The sequence below is a fragment of the Lissotriton vulgaris genome, chromosome 10, assembly GCF_964263255.1.
Source record: "Lissotriton vulgaris chromosome 10, aLisVul1.2, whole genome shotgun sequence".
Classification (NCBI taxonomy): domain Eukaryota; kingdom Metazoa; phylum Chordata; class Amphibia; order Caudata; family Salamandridae; genus Lissotriton; species Lissotriton vulgaris.
In genome coordinates, this window is record NC_141698.1 from 62978581 (window position 1) to 63004464 (window position 25884).

General features: G+C 43.3%; 1 protein-coding gene across 1 annotated transcript in view; it reads right to left on the reverse strand.

The window, feature by feature from the left end:
* The window catches only part of SLC5A11 (solute carrier family 5 member 11), a 162055-nt gene that overhangs the window by 93931 nt on the left and 42240 nt on the right, over window positions 1–25884 (reverse strand). Inside the window, exons 3-8 of the mRNA XM_086940471.1 lie at window positions 24137–24208; window positions 19856–19960; window positions 18096–18155; window positions 9458–9562; window positions 4255–4360; window positions 1354–1434 (exon numbers count right to left, since the gene is read on the reverse strand). Coding sequence (XP_086796597.1) covers window positions 1354–1434; window positions 4255–4360; window positions 9458–9562; window positions 18096–18155; window positions 19856–19960; window positions 24137–24208 — 529 coding nt within the window. The remainder of the gene's footprint in view (window positions 1–1353; window positions 1435–4254; window positions 4361–9457; window positions 9563–18095; window positions 18156–19855; window positions 19961–24136; window positions 24209–25884) is intronic.

Below are 25884 nucleotides of genomic sequence, written 5' to 3' on the forward strand. Positions count from 1 at the left end.
ACTTATATTTATTTAATTGATAAGTAATATTTCTTAAAGAATAATTTCAAAAAAATCCCCCATACAGTAATATTTGATATTGAATATGTATTACATTTTGTTAAATGTTACATGTTGAATTAATATAAGTAATCTGTTTATTTTAAAGTTTAGTGTATTTTGTTATTACATTTATTATTGCATTTTATAATAATTAGATAATTGTTTAGTAATTATATATTCTTTTTAGCATTGAACAAATATATATGTATTTTTTTTTAAAGATTTTTTTTCCGTTACTGCAAAACATGAATACAGTTTGGTACATAAAAAAGCAGTGTAGCCCCGCACTTCAACACCATATACATCGACAAATATTACAAAGTCACAGGTTAGCAAACTCATAACAATATAAACCAGACCCCACCCGTCCATTCTTGCATCCTTATTCTGCATCAGAGTCGGAGTCATCTTCCTCCTGGTCCGGTGGCGGATCACAGATATTGCCCCTATATTTATTCCACGCCCCCCCATATTCTACTCCACTTTTTCGGGCATCCCCTACAACTGAACACCGCCCTTTCGGCCACCATGGCCGCATCCATGTCCCAAATTTATATGTATTTTTAAACGTTGAATCAGGTTTGCTTATTTGACATTATTTCCTATGGGGTGGTATTTTAAGCCCTTACATTCAGTATTTTCTGGTTGAGTATGTGATTCTTGATTTACTCCTCGGCTGGATTAGAGTACATTTACTACTGTGTTGTTACCTTTAGAGTTTGTGAATAGCAATGTGCTTCCTCTTTAGTGTGTGTGCATTTGTAGTAGTTTGTCCCTTCCTAAACCTCTCTTTACAGTTCCTTAAACCGGTCCCTTTGGATGGAGATATGCTTCATTTTCTGACCACTCCCTCTGGTCTCTTCCACCTCTACTTCTAAACAATAAACGTACATATGTGGAGATCTCCCCATAGAAAAGACAGGAGAAGTGGAGGTAGATGTTGCCACTTGTAGGTTAGTGAATTGCATTTTGTAAAAGTACTACTTTACCTACTACAAAATGCAGTTTCTGAAGTGGGCCAAAAGAGTTTTTAAGCAAAACACATGGTGTGTGTTTTGTTCCTCAAGGTCTCTCTCTGTCTCAAAACTTTGATGTTTTCAACATAGGATTCTATGATAAATGCAAATATAATCAGAGCACAGATAATTTGGCAACCTCTTTCATGATCCTTAGCTAATGCCTACAGACAGTGCCCACCATACCAACCCCCCCAACCAAACAGCTGCAAAATATGCACAGTTAGGCAACTGTGTACTTCTTGCAGTAATGTCCTTTTTCTGACAGTTTGGAGGAATGTGTGTACATACTCACTGAAGGCCATGAGGATAAGAGCCCCGATCAGCATGATGACTGTCTGCAGTGTGTCCGTGTAGATTACTGCTGCCAACCCACCTACAGCCGGCAAACACAAATAGGTGTTACACAGAAATGATGAACTTATTTACCACAGCCCTCCTGTCACCAACTTCCTCATTACATACACTAACTTCAGTGGTACTTCTGAAACCACACCTGTGTGTGCACATAGACTAGAGTACATCATATGTCCTAGCAAGGAGGATGAGTATGTTTGTTAAAGTGTTTAGGTCCTAAATCTCAGATCTTGGAGGATTGTCACAAATGATTTGGAATGTGATCTAAAACATGCATATGTTGCCATTTCATGTTGACACATGCTCCGCACTATCAAAACAAATATTGGATTTTGCTTGTATCTGACAGATGCCGGAGAAGATACCTAGTTGGAAAAGATCACAGGTGCAGCTTTGACATTCAGGAAGCTGTGTGAGGAAGCCACTTGTTCCTGTCCTGGAGGGAACAGGCAAATGTACTGGGGGAATTGTGGCCCTGGCTGAGATGCAAGTGGGAGCAGACAGACACAAGTACTGCAGTGACCTACTGATCTCGGTGTGCAAAGCATTTTCTGAGGTCACAGAAGTATTTTAGGCCGTATTTCCAGTGAGACGTCAGTGTAGTGTATTGTCTATGATATTTGAAGGAATATGTAAATATAGATGTAGGTATTTCAAGGGCAAAGAATAGCAAATAAGAGTGGGTCACTGGCTGAATGTCTAAAGAGTTTAGACTTGAATCATCAGTGATCTCGATGATGAAGGAGAGGATGGCTCTTGCTGGGGTCATTGTTGGAAGATACTGAGATTTCTCCAAGGATGACACCATGTGTGAGGTCTGAGCGGAAGACAATAAGGAAACAGTGGCATAGTTGAAAGTCAGTATGTGGTACTGGCTGAGCTCACGGAGCAGCCAGATGGATGTTTGTGCAGCAGTTCTGTTGTTGTGGCACACCCGGGCAGTCAAAATAAACGGCTGATGGCCTGCTCTGAATACGAGGGGCCTACCAGTGTTCACATGCTGATGGCCCTCAGGTAGATTGGCAGCTGTTAAAGGGATTCCGTCAGTGGAGTCAGTTCAGTCTTCACTGTCAGACACTTGGTGGTTCCCCCACCTCTAACTCAAGCAATGTAACCACTGGTTAAGCACAGCAAGACATCCACCAGTTTATGGCAGATGTCCCGCTTCAGCCAAACCCTAATTGATGACAACTTCTGGGATGCATTGTTCAGTTGTCTAATGGTCTGTGCCTAGGTTTTCTTGGGACCAGCAATGGTGTATATTTGTAGAATCATACCTCCTTCTATCTTCTTCAACCTGAGGGATTTTGTGCATGTGGAATGTGTATAGATGGTGTATGTGTGAAGCTGTACATGGTTTCAACTGTTGGGTCTGGAGGCTAAGAAGTGAATTCATTGCTTCTAGTGGAGTGTCCAGCTAGTCGATAGAGGCATTCTGTGGTCATATTAAGAAACGCATGTAGTTCATGGCATATATTCCAGTCTAGATAGCACAACAAAGCAAGTTGAGTTGAGGGTATTAAAGCTATAAGGTGTATTACCACTAGGAGCAAAGATTTCACCGTTCAACCGCTATACGGAACTCCCCTTATAGGCGCTTGAGCGAAGAGGTGCAGGTATCTTGCAACATAACAGCTCCAACAGTGGCAAGATCTATTGAAACATAGAAATACTGGATAACTCAATCCTCACTCAACCAATAAAGTGGGTGTCTAATTAATAAATACATGTATTTGGTAACGCGTCAGTCAATCCATCAGTAAATAAGAAAATAGTACTTTGCAACCCAACACTCATCCTATCCATGGAGCATCTTAAAAATACTTTATGGAAATCTGTATCTTCCAATCGAGGTTTCGAACATTAGAGTATGGTTGCTTGGATGGTGCCAGAAGCTGCAGATATGCTTTAGAGTGCTCCCAGGACATTTGGGTAGATGAAACATCCCAGACTGTGAGGTTATGCTTGCTAATGAGTGTGCGTCTAGGAAACATGTAATGTAGGAATGCGAGAGACTGCTGTGGAGTGGGTGAGCTTAGTGTGTAGAACCTCAACTGTAGGCAGGCAGGGGGGAAACCGCTCACTCTTCTTCCAAACTTGCAACTGCCAGAGGTATGGGTAAGTAGATGGCTGGTGTGGTCACAATAATGTCAACGGTGCATTTTATCTGTGTACAGACAAATGCACCTTGCAGCTTGCTGTGGTAAGGATGTGGATCAGTGGTGAGAACAGTTTTGCTACCTGTCCAGAGAGGAGCAGAAGCAGAGATGTGACAGTGGAGCTACCTGCCTTTCCTTGGTACAGGCCACTAGCCTCACAGACTCCTGCCATGGGACCGAACAATCACCATATGACCATTCGATTACTGGTCTCTGTAAATAGTTTAAATTGATCTCTGCAACCATCATGTGACTATCTATGCTAGTGTGGCGTACGCCATACCGAATGGTGAACCTTTTCCGGGTTTCTCTAGTCATACAAAAGTGATTGGGATGTGTAAGGGCTTAGGGGATTTCAGAAAAATAATGTAGGATAAGAGAGCTTTTAATGTAGAATGAATGAGTCTAAATGATTATTCTGTGGAAGGATGATCGAGTTTATAAGGGACAGAGAAAGAGAGAGATTGTCTCTTAGCGCCATGGCAATATTTGGTAGGCTGAGTGGTCTACCTGCAACTATGCAAATGACAGTCAAACATGCAAATGACAACGAGATGTCCCTTTATAGTGTGATAAAAGTCTCAGCTGAACCACTATTTTATAAAAAAGCATGTCTGTCACATCAGTGAGGTTTTTCGGCTGCAACTGTTTGCTGCTGGTGCAGTAGTTGGTTGCCATACCTGCAATCGTGTATATGGCTGTGATGGTAATCAGCCCAATTACAGCTATGTAGAGGTCCCAGCGCAGCGCCTGCTGTATGAAAAGTGCCCCTGCGTAAATGTCCACCTACGGAGAGAAGATTAAATGAACATATGAGAGGAGATGTTTTACTTCGTAGAGGACCACCCTATAAATAGCCAGATGTTCAATATCATGCATTGATACAGAGCCAACACAGGTCCCAGGACGAGATCAGTGTCATCTACAGACATGGTGGTGTGGGGGAAACTTTGATTATCCAGTATTGGGGAATTTTTCATAGATTCACATGCTTAGAATCATCCCCGCCGACGAGGTTGGAGTCTTGCGGTACAATAAAACATATATATTACAGTCATAATTACATTATACTATAGGCTACTGTGGATAGCAAAGTCACTACATTAGCCTAGCTTAGTCTTTTTGCAAAAAGAACCAAACTTGAAAACCAGCCAATCAGGTATCAGCACCCTCATAGAACCTTCCCCACAGAGAGGCAAACCCTCAGATTTTCGACTGCACCTCGTGTGACAGGAATCTCCCTGAGCTCTGCTCAGTTTTTTCCTTACTTCTTGAAGAGAAAATATGTCTGATTCTTCAAAGAAAAGTTTATTCTTACCTTGTTCTTCATGTGGGAAGAAGATATTGCACTTTGAAGATCCACATAAAGAATGTTTTTATTGCCTTTACCCAGCCCTCAAGGTCCAGGATTGCAGGATCTGTAGAACCTTTCCAGCAAAGACCTTGAAGGACAGAGAAGGAAGACTTTTGGTTTGGCTGGAGAAGTTGAAGGCTTCATCTGATGTGGTATCTGGTGATGAAGGCAGTGGCAGTCCTCAGGCGTCCACCCCTCAGGCTAAGAAGAGGGATAGATCTGGAGATCCACCTGAGACCCAGAGTAAGACCCTGAAGAAATCTCACTCTGAGATTGGTCACTGTTCCTCAAAAAAAGAGAAGTCCTCATTCTCTTCTGAGGTGAAAACTGGAGAAAAAGTGAAGATTTATTTAAAAACTGCCTCAAAACAGCAGAAATCCCTTTCTGAACCTCCGTCGACATAGAAAACAGTTCCGTCTCCTCAGAAGGTGAGTGAATCTTAAGCGTCGACGAAGAAAATCCCATCGTCGAGGAGAATTCCATCGACGGCCACGGCAAGTGTATCATCACTGTCGACCATACCTATCTCGTCGACGCCTATCTCGTCGCCGACGTCGATCCCGCGCGGGTGCCGCCGCAGTCGACAACGGTGCACCTTTCGTCAACGAGTACGCCGTTGACAGTGTTACAAATCCCATCTACGAGCCCACCGTCGACGACACTCCCGTCGACGAGCCCACCGTCAATGACACTCCCGTCGACGAGCCCATCGTCGACAATGATATTACTCTCGACGACGAGCCCTCCGTCGACGAAGACAACATCCTTGACGTCGACGACGACATCGTCGACGATGGCTTTTCCGTCGACGACCTCAGTGATTTCAACATCAACGGTATCTTCGATTATGGCAATTTCAATTTGCATATAGCCATTGTCTGACCTAGGGTGGTGTGGAGTGCAAAAAAACGATGGATTTAGGCTCAGATCTTTGTACTGGGGTGAATGTAAGACATTGTTCTGCATTCTGTCCATCAACTGTGTTTTTTGCAATTTTCACCCCGAGTGGGCTGGGTATGCTCAGACGTGAGTCCCAGGCTCTCCACATCACTGGAGTCAAGCTATCCAGGCTGAAGAAGGCTGATAGCCAGAAACCGGTCCTTGAATGCTTGATTCCGGTCTAGGAAAGACATGGCTTGGTAATTCGGGCTGTACTGTTCCCATGAGGCACAGGGTCAAGGCTGATTTGCATATAGCCACTGTCTGACCTAGGGTGGTGTGGAGTGCAACAAAAAAACGATGGATTTAGGCCCAGATCTTTGTACTGGGGTGAATATAAGACATTGTTCTGCATTCTGTCCATCAACTGTGTTTTTTGCACTTTTCACCCCGAGTGGGCTGGGTATGCTCAGACGTGAGTCCCAGGCTCTCCACATCACTGGAGTCAAGCTATCCAGGCTTAAGAAGGCTGATAGCCAGAAACCGGTCCTTGGATGCTTGATTCCGGTCTAGGAAAGACATGGCATGGTAGTTCGGGCTGGACTGGTCCCATGAGGCACAGGGTCAGAGCTGATTTGCATATAGCCAGTGTCTAACCCAGGGTGGTGTGGAGTGCAAAAAAACGATGGATTTAGGCCCAGATCCTTGTACTGGGGTGAATGTATGACATTGTTCTACATTCTGTCCATCAACTGTGTTTTTTGCAATTTTCACCCCGAGTGTGCTGGGTATACTCAGACGTGAGTCCCAGGCTCTCCACACCACTGGAGTCAAGCTATCCAGGCTGATGAAGGCTGATAGCCAGAAACTGGTCATTGGATGCTTGATTCCGGTCTGGGAAAGATATGGCTTGGTAGTTCGGACTGGACTGTTCCCATGGGGCCCAGGGTCAAGGCTGATTTGCATATAGCCATTGTCTGACCTAGGGTGGTGTGGAGTGCAAAAAAACGATGGATTTAGACCCAGATCTTTGTACTGGGGTGAATGTAAGACATTGTTCTGCATTCTGTCCATCAACTGTGTTTTTTGCAATTTACCCTATCATTATGGCATACTTACTGTCACTTGAGCTACGAACATCTGAGGGTTTGCCTCTCTGTGGGGAAGGTTCTAAGAGGATGCTGCTACCTGATTGGCTGGTTTCCAAGTTTGGTTCTTTTTGCAAAAAGACTAAGATAGGCTAATGCAGTGATTTTGCTAACCACAGTAGCCTATAGTATAATGTAATTATGACTGTTATATATGTTTTATTGTACCGCGAGACTCCCACCTCATGGCGTGGATGATTCTAAGCATGTGAATCTATGAAAGATACCAATACTGGATAACTGAAATTACAGGTAAGTAACTCGTTTTCATATGCAATAGGAGCCAGGCAGCTCAAGATATTATTATTAGTACACTCCTCTTGTTGGTTTGTTTAGGTTGTTGATAACTGATATACTCATTCAGCCATTTTTGGTGTATGTCTGTATGTCGTGGAACTTAAAGTTCACCCCTAGATAAAAAACTTTCAACCACTGTGCATGAAACATGTTTTAGTTGTTGAAATACTGGTAAGGAAATGAACATTTACTCCACTTGCTGTGGTAATCTCGATTCAGACCCACATGGGTGTTTGTGCCTGATTCGGATTACACCTGGTGCAAAACTGCTACCCGTTTTGGCTTCACAAACCCCAGCAGGTAAAGCCTGGTGAGGAAACTGCAAAATTGGGAGTTTTTCCGCTTGGAACGAGTGAAAACATGTGGTGTTACCACATTATCTTCCATTCCGAGGTGTAGAACTCTGAATGGGGAGGTAAAATAGCACCTTGAAGTATCAGAATGTAGTGGGTAGAGTATCAACTCTCATAATATCAGGGGTTTAGTAATTAGCACAATAGTGTACTGCTCAGTGATTAGTGTGGTCTGTGTTCTAGGTCTGTTAACAGATGGTATAATGGTGGCACTGTTAATATCATAGTGGCCAGATTGTTCACCGTGGCTGTGTTGTACACTGGTCAGCTTCAAGGTTGGTGCTGTATTCCCATATGTTGTGCTAGAGTGGGAATAGCAGTCATTTTACTGTAATCGCCAATTTCTAACCTTGGTAAAGTCATCAAGCTGTTAACATCTGCTACCCTCGTTATACTGTTCACTTTGAGGAAACAGCCACCAGTAGAGAGAGTAACAGCCACCAGTAGGCGTAGAGACCAGGTGTTAGGGACCTTTGGAGTAGGAACACAAGCTTTTCAGTGGTCTGTGTCTTTTGGAGAGTGACATATAATAAAGTAATGGGGTAACAGCCAATGATACTTGGAATTTCTGGTTCAACACATTACCCATATAAGTTGTTATTAAGATTGTTTATCAAAGATTAAATGAATAATATATTGATAAACAGAAACATTATCAAAATACCAACACTGTCTAGTTGTTAACGGGATCAGCTGTTAAAGGTGGCCTTGCCAGGAATTTATGCTTATCACACTTTTAACAGTACACATGCCTGTAATCAAAGGTGGAATTTTTGTCAAGCTATTGTTAGTAACTCTTCTACTCAACCTGTGCACTGGGCATGCTACATTTAAAGAAATCACCGGCCAGGCTGTTAAGAGTTAGTGTAAATGTGCGGCAGTTAACAGTGAGTATCCTGTTAGACCGTTAAAAGTGAGAATATTGATTTAGCTGTCAAAATCCAGGACATCAGTGAATCTATTACCACGAGTGAACTGCCAACGCTTTTAAAATGAGCGTGCAGTTGTGATGCATTCGGTAGTGGTTGTATTTCTCAGATTGTTTGCAGTGGGTATGCTCATTAGGTTAACAACAGGCAAGTTAATCAGACTGTTTACAGTAGTTATATTTGTCGAGATTGTAAGTCTGATGAAGTGTTTGGTGGCATGGTGTCAGTAGGAGGTATAATAGTCAGTCTGCATTTGTCTGTAGTGGTCGGTGATCAACAGTTGTCCTGATCATTACACAACTGTTAACAGTGGATAGCACTATGTTTTGGTATTTTGCATGCCACCCAGTTGATTATGCTATTTGGATTAAGATCACACGTGTCTGAGTGGACTTGCATTAGACTCAACCCTGCTGGTGCCTACTTTGGAAATCCAGTCTGGTTTGTGGAAGTTAGCGAGACAGTTCAATGATAACTTATCTCCCCCCTTCCCCCACCCCGCGTACCAGATATCCTGCAGAAATTCTTTTCACTGCGTCCAACAAGCACAATCGACAAAGAGAAAAACCTAGAAACTACTTGGAAAGCACATTGTTCTCTGCGCACTTTCATTTTCAATAGAAAGAGAACCATTCCCCAGCTTCTAAATTATAATAATCTTTGAATTTTTGAAGCAATGTACAGAGCATTTTAGGCTCTCTGTCAGTCAACACCCTTGATGGTGGTGGTTGAAAACCACTGGTGCCCATTGGGAGGAGTGAGCAGGGACAGCCCAGCATCTCCCATAAAACAATGAGATGTTTGCCTACAACTAATAAGACTGCTGCCAAGAGCCACCCGAATTTACATGCCTGGTCTAGTGTTTTGATGACTGAGAGGTAGGGTAAGACATGGAGTTATACAACAACAGAAGTAGCACCTACAGATATTTTGGTGAAGATGTAGATAAACAGATACAGCACTGCAAGGAAGATAGGGATTCTCTTGCCTCCAAATCGCATCTTAAGGTATTCCGGCATGGTCGTGACCTGCAGAGAGAGTGAGACACAAGAGTATGAAGAACATGCAGCCTGAAGAAAGAACATCGGTTCAGTAGTAAACATCTTGGAGATCCCTGTGCCTCCTAGACAGCTTCCTCCCACGGTCCTGTTTTTTACCAGGATAAGTCATCATTATCCCTGTTTATGCCTTATAATTTTGAATTACTTTTTGGTTCAGGTTTCTGCTGTAATCGTATACTTAAGCGATTCATCCTGACTGTGTATTTTAGTGTATTCATTACACACCTAGAGATAGTTTGGGATTCACCGTGTACTATGACCACTCACACTTCCTATAACCCAAAACACAGTGATTCCAGTCTTTCACAAAATCTGTAAACTCTGAAAGAACCACAAGGCATTCGAGCACAGTTTTGCTTTTACCATCTTCGAGTCATAACTCTGGGTCTTTTCTCTGCTGCGGGAACACAGGAATATTGTAGGACGCTGCCTCTCTGTATAGTGCACTAAAATGAAGTACACTGTGCAGAGTCCAATGAGACCCCGATTGGTAGTGAGGCAAAAACAGATAATACTAATGCTTTGTTTGTGGTAGTGTGGGTGAGCAGTCAGGTTTATTAGAGGGTAGTGCCAAGCATTTGTTGTACTCACAGAGACAATAAATGATGCACACTCTCAAGAATAAATCCGGGACCAATTTATAAAAATAACACAGATTTTTTATGTAATTTTTCAGACCAAGAACTTTATTCTACACTACGACCTTTTCCAGATATACATTTTTCAAGTTGGCAAAAGGATTCCCTTTTGTGCACAATTACGCACTATTGAAGTCAATGGGAGAAAATATAAAAATGCATATAAAATTACACAGTTCGATTTTAGGGTTCACCTCCAGGATTTAGGTAAGAAGCAAGGCCAGGCCCAATGTTCCACCAGCGGATTGTTGGAAGCGTGCCGGATTCGGCCAGGAGCACGGTGCTGAGATCTAACTGTTTAGGGTGACTTCAATTTTTATCTTGAAGAGAATATTCATAAAGAGTCTAGAACACTTATCAAAACTCTTTCTAATATAGGACTGTCCAATTTGGTTTCTGCCCCTACACATGATACAGGCAACACCTTAGATGGCATATTTTCGAATGAACCAAGGGTGTCATATCAGTCAGTCCTCCCCTCAGCTAGTCAGATCATGGTGCAGTTGCATTTTCTTTTACGTCCGACTCAACAGTCAAAAAGTGGCCAAAGTCAGATTCTAAGGAGAAATTGAAAAGGAGTTTCGGCTGAAGCCGTGTACCCTAACTCTTGATAGTATAGCTATTGCGATTCAGGATGATGTAGACGTGGGCGCGGACTCACTCACAGCATGGCTGGAGATAGCTACCAATAGAGTAGTTTCCATCAGGGAAGTTAAGCAAACTAGTCTCTTGGTTTAATGAAAGGCTTAGAACTCATAAGCAGGCCTGTCACCAACAAGAGCAAATTTGGAGGAGAGAGTTAGAGGAGCAAGAAAAAAATCATTTATAGGTACAGAATTAGGGAATTCAAATTATCTCTTCCTGAAGAGAAGTTTTTATATTGTACCCATAAGAATAAAACTGCTACTTCTTCTAAAGAACTTTTCAGGGTGGTACAACAGATCTCCACACCTCCAACAGTTGGGGAACTCGAAGGTTCACAAAACATTTGTGATCAGCTAGCCACTTGTTTTCTACGCAGAATTGTGGACATATATGATAGATTTTAATACATTTCCAAATAACCTCACCTATTGCAAACCCTGGGTGGAGAGCTGCAGCTGGACCCTGGTGAGTCTTCGAGGCCTAAGGACCAAGAATCTAACTTGCTCTCTGTATTTCCACCGCTTACCTCTGAGATGGTGGAGCAACATCTCCTTAACACACGATCCGACTCACCCCTGGAATCCTGTTCACCAGCAACTCTTCATATGATAGCAGGCACAGTGGCTCAGCCTCTCATGGATCTGATGAATAAAGCTATTCTCACTGGCTGCTATCCCCGACGATGAAAAAAGGCGGTGATCAGGCCCCTATTAAAAAACAAAAAAACAATCTGGATAGCAAGGATCCTAAAAATGACTGCCCATTTCACTGCTCCCTCTTCCAGCTAAGATCCTTGAGAAACATCTGAACGGCCATTTGATGGAATTTGCAGAAGAGTCTGGATGGCTGGATAATTTCCAGTTCGGATACCGAAAACATCGTGGAACCGAAGAGGCATTAATCTCAGCCAAGGACTACATGAGAAGGGTAGTGGATTAGGGGCAAGGCGCGGTGCTAGTACTTTTAGACCGATCTGCGGCCTTTAATACCATCTCCCCTTCACCACTGATTGAATACCTTCAAGATGTTGGTCTCCCACAATAGGCATTGGCTCTTCTGTCCGCTTTCTTCATGGCCTGTTCACAGAGGATGCTGCTACAGCATTTTTACTCAGATGTTTTCTCTCTGCCATGTGGAGTGCCGCTGGGCTCATCGTTGAGCCCTGCGCTTTTCAAACTGTACGTCTCTCCACTTCTTTATATCATCCGGGTCTATGGGATGCATGGAATTTCCAATGCTGATGACACACAGATTATTGTGTCAGTTCCTAAGAACTCTGCGTCACCTCTGATAATTTCTCACAATGCATGTCAGTAGTTGTCGACTGAATGCGAAGGAATTTTCCCAAGTTAAACAGTGATAAAATCAAAATACTAATCTTTGGGGTGCGAAGCGGGTCGCATTAGCCCTAGTCATGTCCAGATTGGACTATTGCAATTCCCTCTATCTTGACTCCAATATCAGTACTCAGCATGAATTGCAGGTACCACAGAATGCGCTTGCCAGAGTGAACCTTGATATTCTGAGGCGCCAATCAGCTGCTGCTGGGTTGTGTGACCTGTATTGACTCTCCATCAGAAAACGCATTATGTTTAAAGCCATCTGTATTTTACACAAGGCCCTGTACCTTCCTAGCCCTGCTGGGTTTAAAGAGATATTTCATTGGTACACTACAGTAAGAAACCTTCACTTGGCACATCGTAATTTGGTCTCAGTACCTCAGATCCGAAAGATGAAATGGGGCGGCAGAGCCTTCCCGGTCGACGCAGGTGAACTCTGGAATCCTCTACTGCAGTGCTTACGGCGCTCACAGGGCTTTTGTCTTTTAGAAAGACACTTAAAGCTTGGCTCTACACTATATACACAGTGCTATCCCTCTACTACTTAATATGGTGGGTCTATGGACACTGCTCAGTTCTGGATGTTTGGCTGCAGAGCATTGATGCCTTCGGGTAATGGTTTGCACTTTATAAAAATTAAATCAAATCAAAAGTTTGTAGCTGGGGCGCTACGAAGAAGGGGGTCACCGGAAAACACACTGCACAAGAGGACTTAAAGGTAAGTCTGAAGGGTCTCACTCGAGGGAGCAAGGCGCAAGGGCCTCAGGAGCACAGCTGGTTTGTCGGTACCCAGGCAGGGCGGGCTGGGTGCAGAACACATAGGTCAGCCAGGCGGTGTACATCAAAGATGTCGTCGCAGTCACGAGCAGACCGCTTGGAGAGGTGATTTCAGGACAGCTGAGCCACTCACAAAGTGGGTCTTGGACGTCTCAACGTTCCTCAATGGGGGCTTGCTTGCTGGGCAGTTGGAGTGCCGATTGGACTCTTCATCTTGGTGAATGCTGCAGAGGGTCCAGTACCCTGGGTATTGGTGTAGCACAGCTCTCATAAATGCTGGTGTCTCCAAACTTGGTAGGGAGTCCGATTTAGTTCTCTTGGGCTGATGAACCTCTTTTCATTTTGCTACACAGCTGAGCAACAACGGAAAAACAACGGAAAAATAAAATAACAATGAGTTATTATCGTTTTATTTTTTCCTTTTTGACTTGCTCTGTGGGGCGATGCTCCTTCACCTTAGCGGAGGAGCCGCCCCTGTGGATTAGATGTCGACACAGCATGTAGGCCTTGCCATCACCCTGAGGCGGACTTTATACACTTGGCTTGGTTATGTCCTGCCTCAGAAACTTTCTGGTGTGGGCTTTTATGGCTAATTTCAGGGATGGTCGATGACACCTCGAAGTGCAACCTCTGGTGGATCTGTCACGTTATGGGCTTGACATTCACTGTCCAACACAGCACATTGTAATTGGATAAGAGGAGACTGGCTATCTGCAGTTCCTACTTGGATAAAGGAATTAGTATATTTCAATGATATGGCTTGTTCCTTTCTGCCCTTTTCTCTGTAGCTTCTTCTCCCCATGATATTTGGAGTTCCGTCCGTGGCTAGTTACTACGCAGAAGTGACATCATATAGTTAGGTTTGATCACTGCAAATAGCTGTCCAACGTTGCTATATTTTTCTTGGACCTCAATGGACCGTGACGCTGGGCCTACAACTTGGTGCTTGACTGAGCTAAACGATTTCGAGTTACAGCCTAGGTGGAAACTGAATCACTGGTTGCGAGTTTGGTAAAACCAGTGGCCCGATATTTAACTCGGTGTGTTCCCATCAATATATTCCGCATGCAGTAACCTGACCTTGTTACACGCACCAGTATCGGTTGTACCACTGTGCTTATTGCTTTTGCTATTTTGCTAACGAAATTTTCCTGGAGTCACTGTATCACTGTAATAAAAAACATTTTTTTTTTGGCTTCAATCCTTTATTAAGTTTTTCCATGGCTATAACAAGAGTGGAATATTGAAAAAAATAGAGTCAAGTCGCCGCACAGGGCAAAGAACCCACCAAGGTAAAATGCAGAAAAATCAGGAACAGCAGAGTACAGATCTCCGAGAACAGACACAGGATTAGGGCAAATAGTTGGCAACTACTAGTTAAGCAACTTCAATGGGGAAAAAAGGGAAAATGCAATCGCCATGGGAGAGAAGGGGCAACAATCCCCCACGGTGAGAGAAGGAGGGAGGGAAAACCCCACTTCCTAACCCGTCCATGAGTAGCGCCCCAAAAGGAAAAAATAAGATAAAATGGCCGGCTGTCTACAGTGTCATCAAGATTAAGTCACAGTGACCCATCCATGCCAGGTGAAAGCAGAAGAACCCCCATTAACAAAGGCTAATAATAATATGGACCTAAGTCTGGGGAACCTCTGAAGGAAAGGCCGAGAATGAAACATAGTGGCTTACATAGAACATGGAGGAAGGCGAGATACTTGGTGTGATGAGTGTATATGTCTCTTCAGTCTTTGAGAACAAAGCCCCAGACCTCCTTAAATATCTGCAATTCATCAGTTAGCTTATAAATAAGGCATTCAAAGCATGGCATGTGGTACATGTTGTCCAACCAGGGCTTGCAAGTTGGGAGTCCGACTCGATTTCCAGTGTTGCAGAATCGCCAATTTGGCCACCACGAGAGCAGTGGAGAGCGATCTATTGACATGTTGGGTCACTGAGCAGAGGTCGGAAGTGTTGTGCAATAGCACTAGTCAGTCTGTCAAAGGCCTGTCTACCCCGAGGACCTTTATCATGTGGTCCCAAACCAGCGACCATAAGGCCTTCAGCTGGTCACACTCCCATAAAATATGGACTATATCGCAATCTTGTAAACCACATTATCGACAACAAGAATCCACACTAAGATGGGCACTATGTAACCTTGCTGAAAAAATATTAATAACATCGTAGAAAGGGAAATGTGCATACAAAGTTGTCCGCTAGTTACGGAGAAGTATTTGGGCTATAAAAACATTAACAACTTGTGACGTGGAAATTTACGTCAATTCCTGTGTGTGCCACAGGTGCAATCCAGGCATCCTTGGTTTCCCTTTCCCTACCACAACCCTGCGGTTGAAGCATGAAAGTCCATGCCAGCCAGTAGGCAAGAGTGCACTAAATTGTCCATACTGCCTTGAGCATTCACCGAAACAGTAGGCCTCATGCCCATCTGAAATAATTAAGAGTTATATCTCCTGTGAAGGCCACAAATCTCAGTTCACTGCTTTTCTTATAAACAAGTCGCAAGCCCCGCTGTCCGCCCCTGCCTACTGAATGTACATCTTTCTGACCATCGAGAAGATGTAGCAATAGCAGGATGCATCTGTCATCTAGAAGAACAAGATGGGCTAAGAGTAGGGGTAGGGGCTAACTGTAACTTTCCACAGCTTCTCACCTGATGTTTTGCTAGATTTGGAAACTAAGACCGGGAAATGGCTTAAAATAGAACACAAACCTTTCAATGCATTATGTACCTTATAAGGAGCTTCCTCTTCAAAGCTTCTGAAAAGTGACGCAATTTATTTTTAATAAAATGTTCAATGTTTATGTTCTTCGGTCAAACACCTACTAAAAGGTAGACGTTTCCTCATTAAAAATATAGAAAAGGACTGCTCACTGACCGACTAGTTGACCACCTCTCACAGTGTATTTTACTAGAGCTGTTCCCAGCTGGCTGATTTATTTATTATTATTATTATTATTATTATTGGGACATTTGTAGAGCGCTGCGATTACGCACACCGGCGTGTCCACGCGCTGAAAGTGGGAGAGGCAGATGGCAGGGGACACAGAAAAACTGCGCGGGCCGTTATTTAGTAAAGAGAAATGTTTTTAGTTTCGCTCGGAACCTAGCCTCCTCTGGTTCCAGGCGCAAGTCCGCTGGCAGTTTATTCCAGTTAGCTGCCGCTAGGCATCTGAAGGACCTGCCTCCCATGCGGGCCTTCTTAATTCTTGGAATCCTCAGTAGGCCGCCCCCTGTAGATCTAAGCGCACGTGTTGGTTTGTACACTTCGATCAATTTAGTCAGAGGGTCGGGTGCCCTACCATTCAAGATGCGATGACAGGTGCAGAGGGCTTTATATTCCACTCTTCTCCTCACAGGGAGCCAGTGTAGCTCCTGGAGGGCCGCCTTAGAAGGCGCCCTTTTAGGCAGTCTAAGAATCAGACGCGCTGCTGCATTCTGCAGCACTTGCAGGCGAGCCATGCTTTTTTCTGGAGCCCCCAGGTACAGCAGGTTCCCATAGTCCGACCTAGCTGTCACCAGGGCATGGACCAGGGTTTGACGGGCTTCAATCGGGAGTAAGTCCAGGACCTTTCTCAGCTTCTTCAAAATCCCGAAACAGACTCCCACCACCCGATTAATCTGGGGGCCAAAAGTGAGACCAGCGTCAAACCATACCCCCAGATTGCGTGCCTCTTGATAAGGTTACATTTCTTCATCGTACTTTAATATTCAATTTTTCTCTCTCTCTCACTCTCTCTTTGAATTGCTGTGATTTTTAAACTTGCCAAGACTGCATGTTTTTGCTCTTGCTCAGTAATGTGTCTTTTGACAATTGTTACTTGGTAGATTGTATGGTGTTATTTTAGATTAACAATGTGTCTTTTGACACTTGTACCCCTGCTTGTTTTAAATAAATAGTGTCACTTCAGACTCGATTCCTGCTTCTCAGAAGGGTGTCTTGTTATTTCAGATAACATATTTCAGTGATGGTTTTTGTGGTGAAAAACCCACCCTCTAACAGGGCACAGAATGGCACCAAGAACTCACAAGTTTCAAAAGACCCCAATTGGACCCGTGTCAGCTACCCTTCCGCGTTCAGGAATATAAGGCCGCAAACACAAGTTCAGGCTTGGCAGGTGTGGCAGACATTCTTTCTAATGTGTTGAAGAGCTCTTTGGTGTCCACTTAGCCTTCTAGAAATGTATGACACAATATGTCGGTCCTAGGCTTCTCATTGAAAACAAACTATTATACACACATCACCCATCTCAGTAAACACTTTTCCATTCCATATGCGGCTGTCACTCCATGGCTAGACACAGAAAAAGTGCAACAAGATCTCATTAGCTGTCCCAATGTGCTATAAAAATGCAGTGAAGCGGAAATAATGTGTGGCACTAAAACTTTCAGCCTCGTGGCACATCATTTCCCGGAAGACAAACAGTTTGCAGAAGAAGAGATTGTTTTTGTTGGTAAGTGTGATATCTTTCAAAATGTACTGTAACGTTAACCATCCAAATGCCCTTGAACCTATTCACCACCCCAAGATATCTGTAGGATTATAAGAGACAATGAATATTTGATCTTGCTGTAATAAACTATCCCATGTTTATCTTACTATTGAATGTAGATTCATCATTTGTAAAATGACGTTTTGACTCTGTAAGCAGGTAATGTTTTCTCATGTATTCACTCTATATTTCTAAAGGTACCAGTTGGTTCCAAGATAACAGGGACACAATGCTCAAGCCCTGCGCTTTTTGTTTACAAATCATTAGTTTCCACAGTGTTAGTTCAATTGGATCAACTTAAGAGAACCAGGACTGTAACTCTCAGCATGCATAAGGTTGTTAAATTCAAAGCCAGGACTTCATACCTCCAGGACTTGGTGACATGGAACCATCTCTTAACATATGTCAAAAGATAGACCCTATCACCTTCATCGATCTATACAGATATGTGTCTGCATTCAGGCTTAGACAATCCCATATATAGTTGTGTTTTTAAGACTTGTGCGCAGAAGTGTTTTCCCCTGAGAGGGCATGCAGCTGAATGACAAAACTTAAGACTGTGGCAAGTGATTCTTTTTCCTCTCTACTTACCCCAGATACAAGGTAGATTGGAAGAAATAACCAGGCCAGCAACAGGACGCAGAATATGCCCTGTGAAGAGGAAAGAAGTGTCAATACCAGCATGAGTAGCCATCCTATTCCACACCACCTCTCACTCTGAGGAACGAGGGTCCCAAAAAAGAACCCCAGTCTGAACCATATCTGCTCATTTCCCCAACGACAAACAAGGGATCCCAAGGTGACTGTCCCAGAGCCTTTTAAATGTTCTGGTTAGAACTCCATTGCACCTGTCCCACCAAGTCTGTGGACTGATGACACCTAACTAGACATTTGATACTTCTATACTGCCTTCTGGTCACCATCAGAACTGGCTTAACTGGACAAAGACTTAGATCATTTATTGACAAATTGAATCCAAATTCAAGGATTTTCCACCCAGCTTGCAACCACAAGATGACTTTCCATGCTATTGACCTTACGGGAACTATGATATATTTTTTTTAACTCTTGTTATTGAAACTATGCTCATCAAGTGATACAATTGAAACATCTCTGTTCTCGTGATAAAAACATGGCAGGTACAAAGCGCCCATCACAGGTTGCTGTATCGTTAATACAATTAACTGGGGTGCTTTTACGGGCCCTCTTCAGCATGTCTCATTCAACAATTATCTCACAGGTGATCCAGTGGCTATTCCGTCAATAAATGCATAATACTTCTCAAAATCCCTGTATTTCTGTCAGGCATCCCTCACCTTCTCCCATTTCTCCAGGCAGCCCTACTCTGGTAAACCACTTTTTCTGCCCTTTGGCACCAATCTAAATCAGACTTCCAGCCCCTCAATCTTCAGCACTCCCCATATTTTTATTTTTAGCATCAACCAAAGTCTCTGATATTTTGGCTAGGGTTCCTACCCTGACACTGCCAGCAATAACCACTTGGCACTTAGTGAGATCGTATTTTGGGGCATTCCCACAAAATGTGGAAGTACGTTCCCTCCTGTCCACAATCCTTCAGGCAGATAGAAGTAGTCGCCCTCCCAATTTTAGCCAGCCAGGTCCTCGAGTAATGAGAGCGGTGTAGGATTCTAAGTTGACCAAGGCAGTACCTAGCTCAAATGGCTATCTCTCACGGGCCATCCAATCTTCGGGAGCTAAGATGTTAATGCTTAACCTGAATCCACTCGCAGGTCCACAGAACTCTTCAACCTTCCCATATGTCACGTGTCTTGCTTTCCGTTTTCTCCCGTCCACTCTGTGAGAGCATTTATGTGGTATGCAGTGATTCTTAGGATCCTTAAATAAACAAAGCCCTTCTCCCCAGTGATGAGGCTGCTCCATGAACTTGTGTTAAGGAATATATTCTTGTGTGTCTAGTCTTCCAGGTTAGACTTCGTTCTACAGCATCCCCTCACCTTGGGAGATAGTTGCCTCTTACAAAGTGTCTACCTCCCTGCGCTATTTAATTGTTTCTGCCACATCCCTCCAGCCCTGTCCTCCATGAGCCGGGGCTAAGCACTGTCATCTGCTTGTGTCGTAGACTATCTAATGCAATGTGTTAGACTTGTCTTATGCCATTATGGTATTTTTGGGTGCTGATAATAATCCACCTTAATTCTGATTCAGCGAAGAACTGATGTGTCTAAGGTGACTTAAAGACTGTGCATTGGGTGTTAGGGTTGGGAATAGAGCAAACGCCTAACCGAGCTTTGCCTTGTTCAACTGAACCCTCAGGAGCTCTCAACCTAACTGAACGACAGCTCCTATGCCCACCCTCACATCTTACTTACGTTCCACTCATAGGCAGTGACAGCGATGCCGGACGCTGCGCCAGAGCCGGCTAGGCCGATGAAGTGACCGCTTCCCACATTACTGGAAAACAGGGACGCCCCGACCTGTAGCAAGAGGTTGATAAAGTCACATGTTAAACAAGCACTGGCAAAGCCAATAGGTCTCACCTCAAATATGCCTGTTGATTATTTTGTTTGCATAAGTTCTTGTTTTTATATAAATGTTAGAGGCTGCAAATGCGAATTTCAGTTGTTATTTTAATATGTATGGAAACAATGTATGGCTGAATGAGTGGGTAAGTAATTGTATGTACCCAGTAAATAATGTTTTAGTATAACTGCATGTAGATAATGAGTCCATGTTGAGAAAACATTAAATATTGGTGCACAACTGGCTTGTATGTATTGAAGTGTATTTCTAATTTAACTCAATTATGATGCAATGTGAAGTGTAGAAGTCATCAGAGCTGTAAATGTGGAGGCACAGTGGCGCAGTGACTCATCGGGAACACAGTTGAGCACTCACAAGTACAACTTCCCATCTTTGTAGCGCCAGGAAGGTGAAGTCTGCACATCAAAGGATGGTTATATAACATAGGTGGAGAAAACAGAATGCTTGATAGTAAGAAATGAAAATGTTAATGGTAAATCAGCAAAGCGTTTGGATGAAGGGTGAATGTCGACCAGAATGACAGAAAATAATGGTGAACGTCAGTAGTATCTCAGACCTGCGTGAAACCTGCACGTGAAAGGAATAACAACGTAAAAAAGTTATTATGATCGTTCAAACTAGGAGGGAGAGAGAGTGGTTAACGTTTGGGACAAATGTTTTAGTACAAAAAAATAGAAATTGCACCGAGAGGAATGTAAAGTTACAGCAACCAAAGCAGGCTGTAAATTATAAGAAAAATAATGCCACCGGATGGGGATGCAGGTTGAGGGATTAGCGGAGGGTGTTAGTGAAGTAGCGGCGACGACAAGACGTGGGAGGAAACAATCAACCGAGAGAGAAAAAGTCAACTTGAAGCGCAGACGGGGATGCACACTGGATATATTTGTAAAGGGAAATGTTTAATAATCGCTGGAAAGCATTCCGTGGTCATGAAGCACATCGGAGCATACATTCATATATGTCGTTTATTTGCGTTATGGGCACAGTGGCCTTACATCGGGCAAGCCCTTTCATGCCCTGAGGAGTTCTCTTGCCATCCAGCGCTTAGCCAGAGCTTTATTTACAAGGTTTTTACGTATCTGAATGATCCCACCGCCATGCATGATGCATTAGTAACAGCGATATGTACATGCATGTCTTGGCAGTGTTGAAACACATTCCAAAGGCAACAACCTCGACCTGTTTATATTTGCTTTGTCATTCCCATCATGCCAAGACAAACTTCCATCAGATTTTGTTGGCCATCATGCAATTTCCATTCATATAGCTGCCCCAGCGCCCTAACCGACAGACAAACAAAACCCTCTGGAATACCTCCATGATCATTTTTAAAAATCCCCATTAAACATTATCGCACAATGATTTCACACCCATCCACTCCCCGGCTAGCCCTGGTACGACGTTCCCTGCAATGATCAATGCACTTCAGGCTTGAGTAGACATATATAATTCCTTTTCGTTTGAGAAAGGTCAGATCAAATCCCTCTGCAACCTGGTACACTGAAGGACTGAGCTCTGGCAGAAGAAACATCCCCAAATATGAAAAGGCTTGGCGCAAATCGACAGTACCAGTACCCACACCCTCCACTAAGAAAGCAACACAAAGGAAAAAAAATTGACCGTCAAAGGTAATTACTACGTAGAAATCACTGACAAGGCCAGCAACCAGAGCGAAGCATTATTCAAAACTGAAAAATACGGTTTCAACCCACTTCCACCCTTACATATTTCCATTAAGATCTATTACTAACTATGGATGAAACGCTTTTTATGGCTGGTTGGTGTAACTGCTAGATTGCAGTTCATCTTTACACACTGGCTGTGTGGGAAGAAATTTATAGCATTTGGCGACTTTGCACTGGTTCTCTTTCTTTTTTTTCTTGAGTTTTATATAGTGCGAACTAGATATCGGGTATCAGAGCGCTTTACATAGCACCAGTTTTGTTACACAAGGACACATTTGTTTTTGTAAGGCACAGGGAGATTAAGTGATTTGCCCAGAATCACAGGATGTTGAGCGTTGTTGCTGAGACTCGAACCCGGTTCCCCCGCTTCGACATCGATTGCTCTAGCCGTAAGACTACATCCTCTTTCTCTAGGTACTGTGCAATGTAAGAGAGAGTGCTGTTCTCATGTGCCAGTGGTGTAACAAAAGCCCCCGCAGGGTGGGGGACGAGGTCCGGAAAAAAGGGGGGGGGGGCAGTCTGCATGTACTTCGTAGAGGTGGAAGGGGCCCTCAACTTTCGTTATACCGCTGTCATGCGTATCTGTGAGAAGCAGGCTCTGCAGGGCTCGAGTCGGGGTACCTTGCGGGTGTACGACGTCCCCCCACTTATTTTACCAGGTGGACACCGTCCCCCCTGCCAAACAGCAGGTCTTCACTCTTTGGCCTCTCTGGGACAAGATTGGAGCGCACCTTCCGTGACGTCACTTCCTGTCAGGACGTCACTTCCAGTGAGCGCGTCCCCCCACTTCTTTTTTTAGGACTCGTGCTCTGAGGCCCTAGGCACATTCAGGACTCGGAGGCTTCTCTGGCAGAAGTCAAGTTTGTTGTACTGTAGTACAGCATTAATCTGAACACAGAAAGGGCATCATTTGGGTTACGATTACCAATAAATGTCTAGCACTACGTTCTAAGATCTCTTAAAAAGTACTTCGAAAAAGAAAATCTATTCCGGTCGGGGAAGTGGAAGAGCGCTGCTCTGTTAGCGAGCGTGGGAACTGAAGTGTTCGTAAGTGAAATTAAACAACATTTCATTTAAAAACACTAGGGGTCAAAACAGCAGATGTAAACTATCCCTATTCTTGCACATGCCACAGTTAAAAAAAAAAGATAACACAGCCCCAAACACTCAGGAATTAGTAACCATTCAAATATGAAAAAAAACGTTACGAAAGAGCGTACCCACAAAGCTATGTGAGAAAATAGTGCTCGAAGGCTGTAATTAAAGCCTACCGAGCAACAACACACGTAACTGGGTGTTGCCATGGTAGGTTACAAAATGAGACAAGGCAGTCTTAAGGAGGGACTACTAAGCCTTTTAACCAATGAACAGTCACAGTTTACAGTGGACAATGACACAAGCCAATGAAAAATATGGGCGGAGAGTGGGCGGAGCTTCAAGTGCTTAACTTTTCCTAACTCAATACAGCATGCCTCGCAGAGCAGCGCATGCGCGCTGTCTCTAGGCTGGACCTAAAAACTGATGACCTAACCAAGTACAGAGAAAACAAACCCTGGGGGCGGTAAGAGCCATATCACATAACTATGAAGTCAAATACTTCAAACATGCATTGTGTAAGCAATGGGCAGGTATGTGTGTAACAGTTGTGCAAAGATGCACCAAATAGCTTTGGCACCTGTGTAATGTGATGTGATCCTTTAGTGCTTTACAGCACCCCACATCATGTTATTGTGGCAAATGCTGAGCTACCTGAAACAACGTCTCTGCTGCTATAAGCAGAACTGACTACTGAGATCTAATACTCAAAACTTTACTCCTCGGTTTAGGAAAGCACGAATGGGAGGCAGATCCCTCACGGTCAAGGCTGCTAAGCTGTGGAACTTGCTGCCAAATTACCTGAGATATATGGACTCTGAGCCACTTTTCAGGAGACCATTGAAAACGTGGCTATTCAGCTTAGATCAACAGGCCCTGGGCTCTTGCTGAGTGAACTTCCAACTTGCTATCTGTTTCGCCATAGCGCTGGGACACCTCTGCTTGAGGTAGCTGTTCAGGCTCTACAAATGTCAGTATTATTATTATTATTATTGTATTGTTTTAAAATTGCATTTAAGTAGCGCTTCCTATCGGTGATGTGGGGCTGAAGCATGTCACAGGGAAGCATCACGCGTTTTTGTTGGAATGCTATTCAAAGAAGGTGTCGGTATGACCTATAAGCATAGTTGAGATGGTGTGTGAAGACCAGTGTTGTTCTGTTATCTTGTTTCTTTAGCATCTCTTATGCATGATCTTGAAGCAAATAGGAGTGAGAGACACTTTAATATAACAGATGCAGTCATGCAAACAAGCATGCTAACGGTCATGCAAGCGTAGACCTACAATTTGTCAGTTCAATCTAGCGAGCTAGAAAGTTGAGACACTTACAGGCCACCAAACCATGCTTTTCCCTGCCAAGAAGTATCCAGTCACTGTGTTTCTCTTCGTTCGCCACATAGACTGTAAGAAATGAAAAGAGAGACAGGATATGATGTCATTTTGTTATAATTTTTACAGATTTTATGTTTTGGTTTATGTTATATATCAGACAGCATGTGAGGAAACAAATAAAACTTTACAAGCTTTAGTTCCAAACATTATACAGAAAGAAATTGCAAATTCCCAGTCTGACAGAATTTTCTTAAATCTCCCAAGGCACATATAATCTACAGTTGGCGGGCTCCCGAATTCATTGGATGAATGTGTTACTGAAATGTGACAGCAAGCATATTGGTTCCAGCTGTGATTCTAGAGCGGAGTTAGGGTGAGGCAGCAGCCGCGACATAGCAGCCACCAATAATAAATTCAATGAATTGTATTCACTCTAATCCTTCACCTTCTTGGTTCTTAAGAGCAGCTGGAAATCAATTGAAACCTGAATGTAACTGTCCCCAAAGGGTATCCAATGTGTTGCTTTAGAATTATTTTGTATAGGGAGCCATTTAGAAATATGAAGTTGAAAAAGGGGGGCCTGTGTTTAGAGCTGCTCTCCAGTAACAATGGTAGGGACAAAACCTGGGACAGAACTCAAAGCAACTTTAGGGCAGGAAAATATTCCTGACAGTAAGTATGCATAGGTAACCACAAATATACTATTCTCAACTCCAAACATATGTACCTTTGACCACATACATCGTCAAGATACATCTGTGAGGAGTTAGGAATAGTAATTCTATACATCCCTATGGATACCTTCACAATATTATGGTAGTCGATATTCTGGCTACCACATTTTTGTAGGATAGTATTTTTTTGCACAATATTGTGGCGTGCAACTAAGACCACAGCACTGCTTACAGTCACGGTGTTAACAACATTTTGGTTGCAATCTCCAGTTTGTGCCCAGAAGGGGAATCCAGATTGGATGGTATTTGTCTATGCACAAATTCATTTCATGTTCTTAAACTGATAAAAAATATTATTGTGTCACCATAGTGACCACATCAAACAAGATAACTTTGGTCACCCATTTGTGCAGGATTACTTTAGTAGTGGCTGCATCAGGCAGGGTTACTAGGAGTAATGTCATAAAAAGTTATAATAATGTAAATTCCTCTTCATGAGTAATGAAACATCGGATTTAGCAGCCAGTGCCTTTGGCATCGAGGAAATAAAATCAGCAATGTATTCCACCAACTCACAGCTTTAGATATAGCTTGGAATGTGAATAATTGTCTGAAAATATACACATCTTTCAATCAAATGTATACTTTCACTTTTGGTTATTATAATTAATTCACCTAAACCAACCAAACAACGTCTTGTCTTTATTTAAAAGGCACAATGTTTGTCACAAAATATCAGTTTCATTTTTAGTAAATACCTCTGTGGTCCCCAAACTACAGCTTGTCATTTACACTGTCACATGTCTTACAGGGACATATTCTGCTAAACATTTCCAAGTATTACTACTGCATGCCAGAGATGGCAGCCATAATGACAATGGTGTCCACAGAATTCCTGCCATCAATCCATGAAATACACTAAAAGTGATGGAAGGATGCAATAATTCTTACCACTGGCAATAGCTCGGGTAGCACGCCGTCGCCAACCCATTGTTCGTTTGCAAATGCATTGCACTAATGATGCTACAATACCAGTCGATAGTGTACCTCCAACACTGCAAGGGCCCCAGG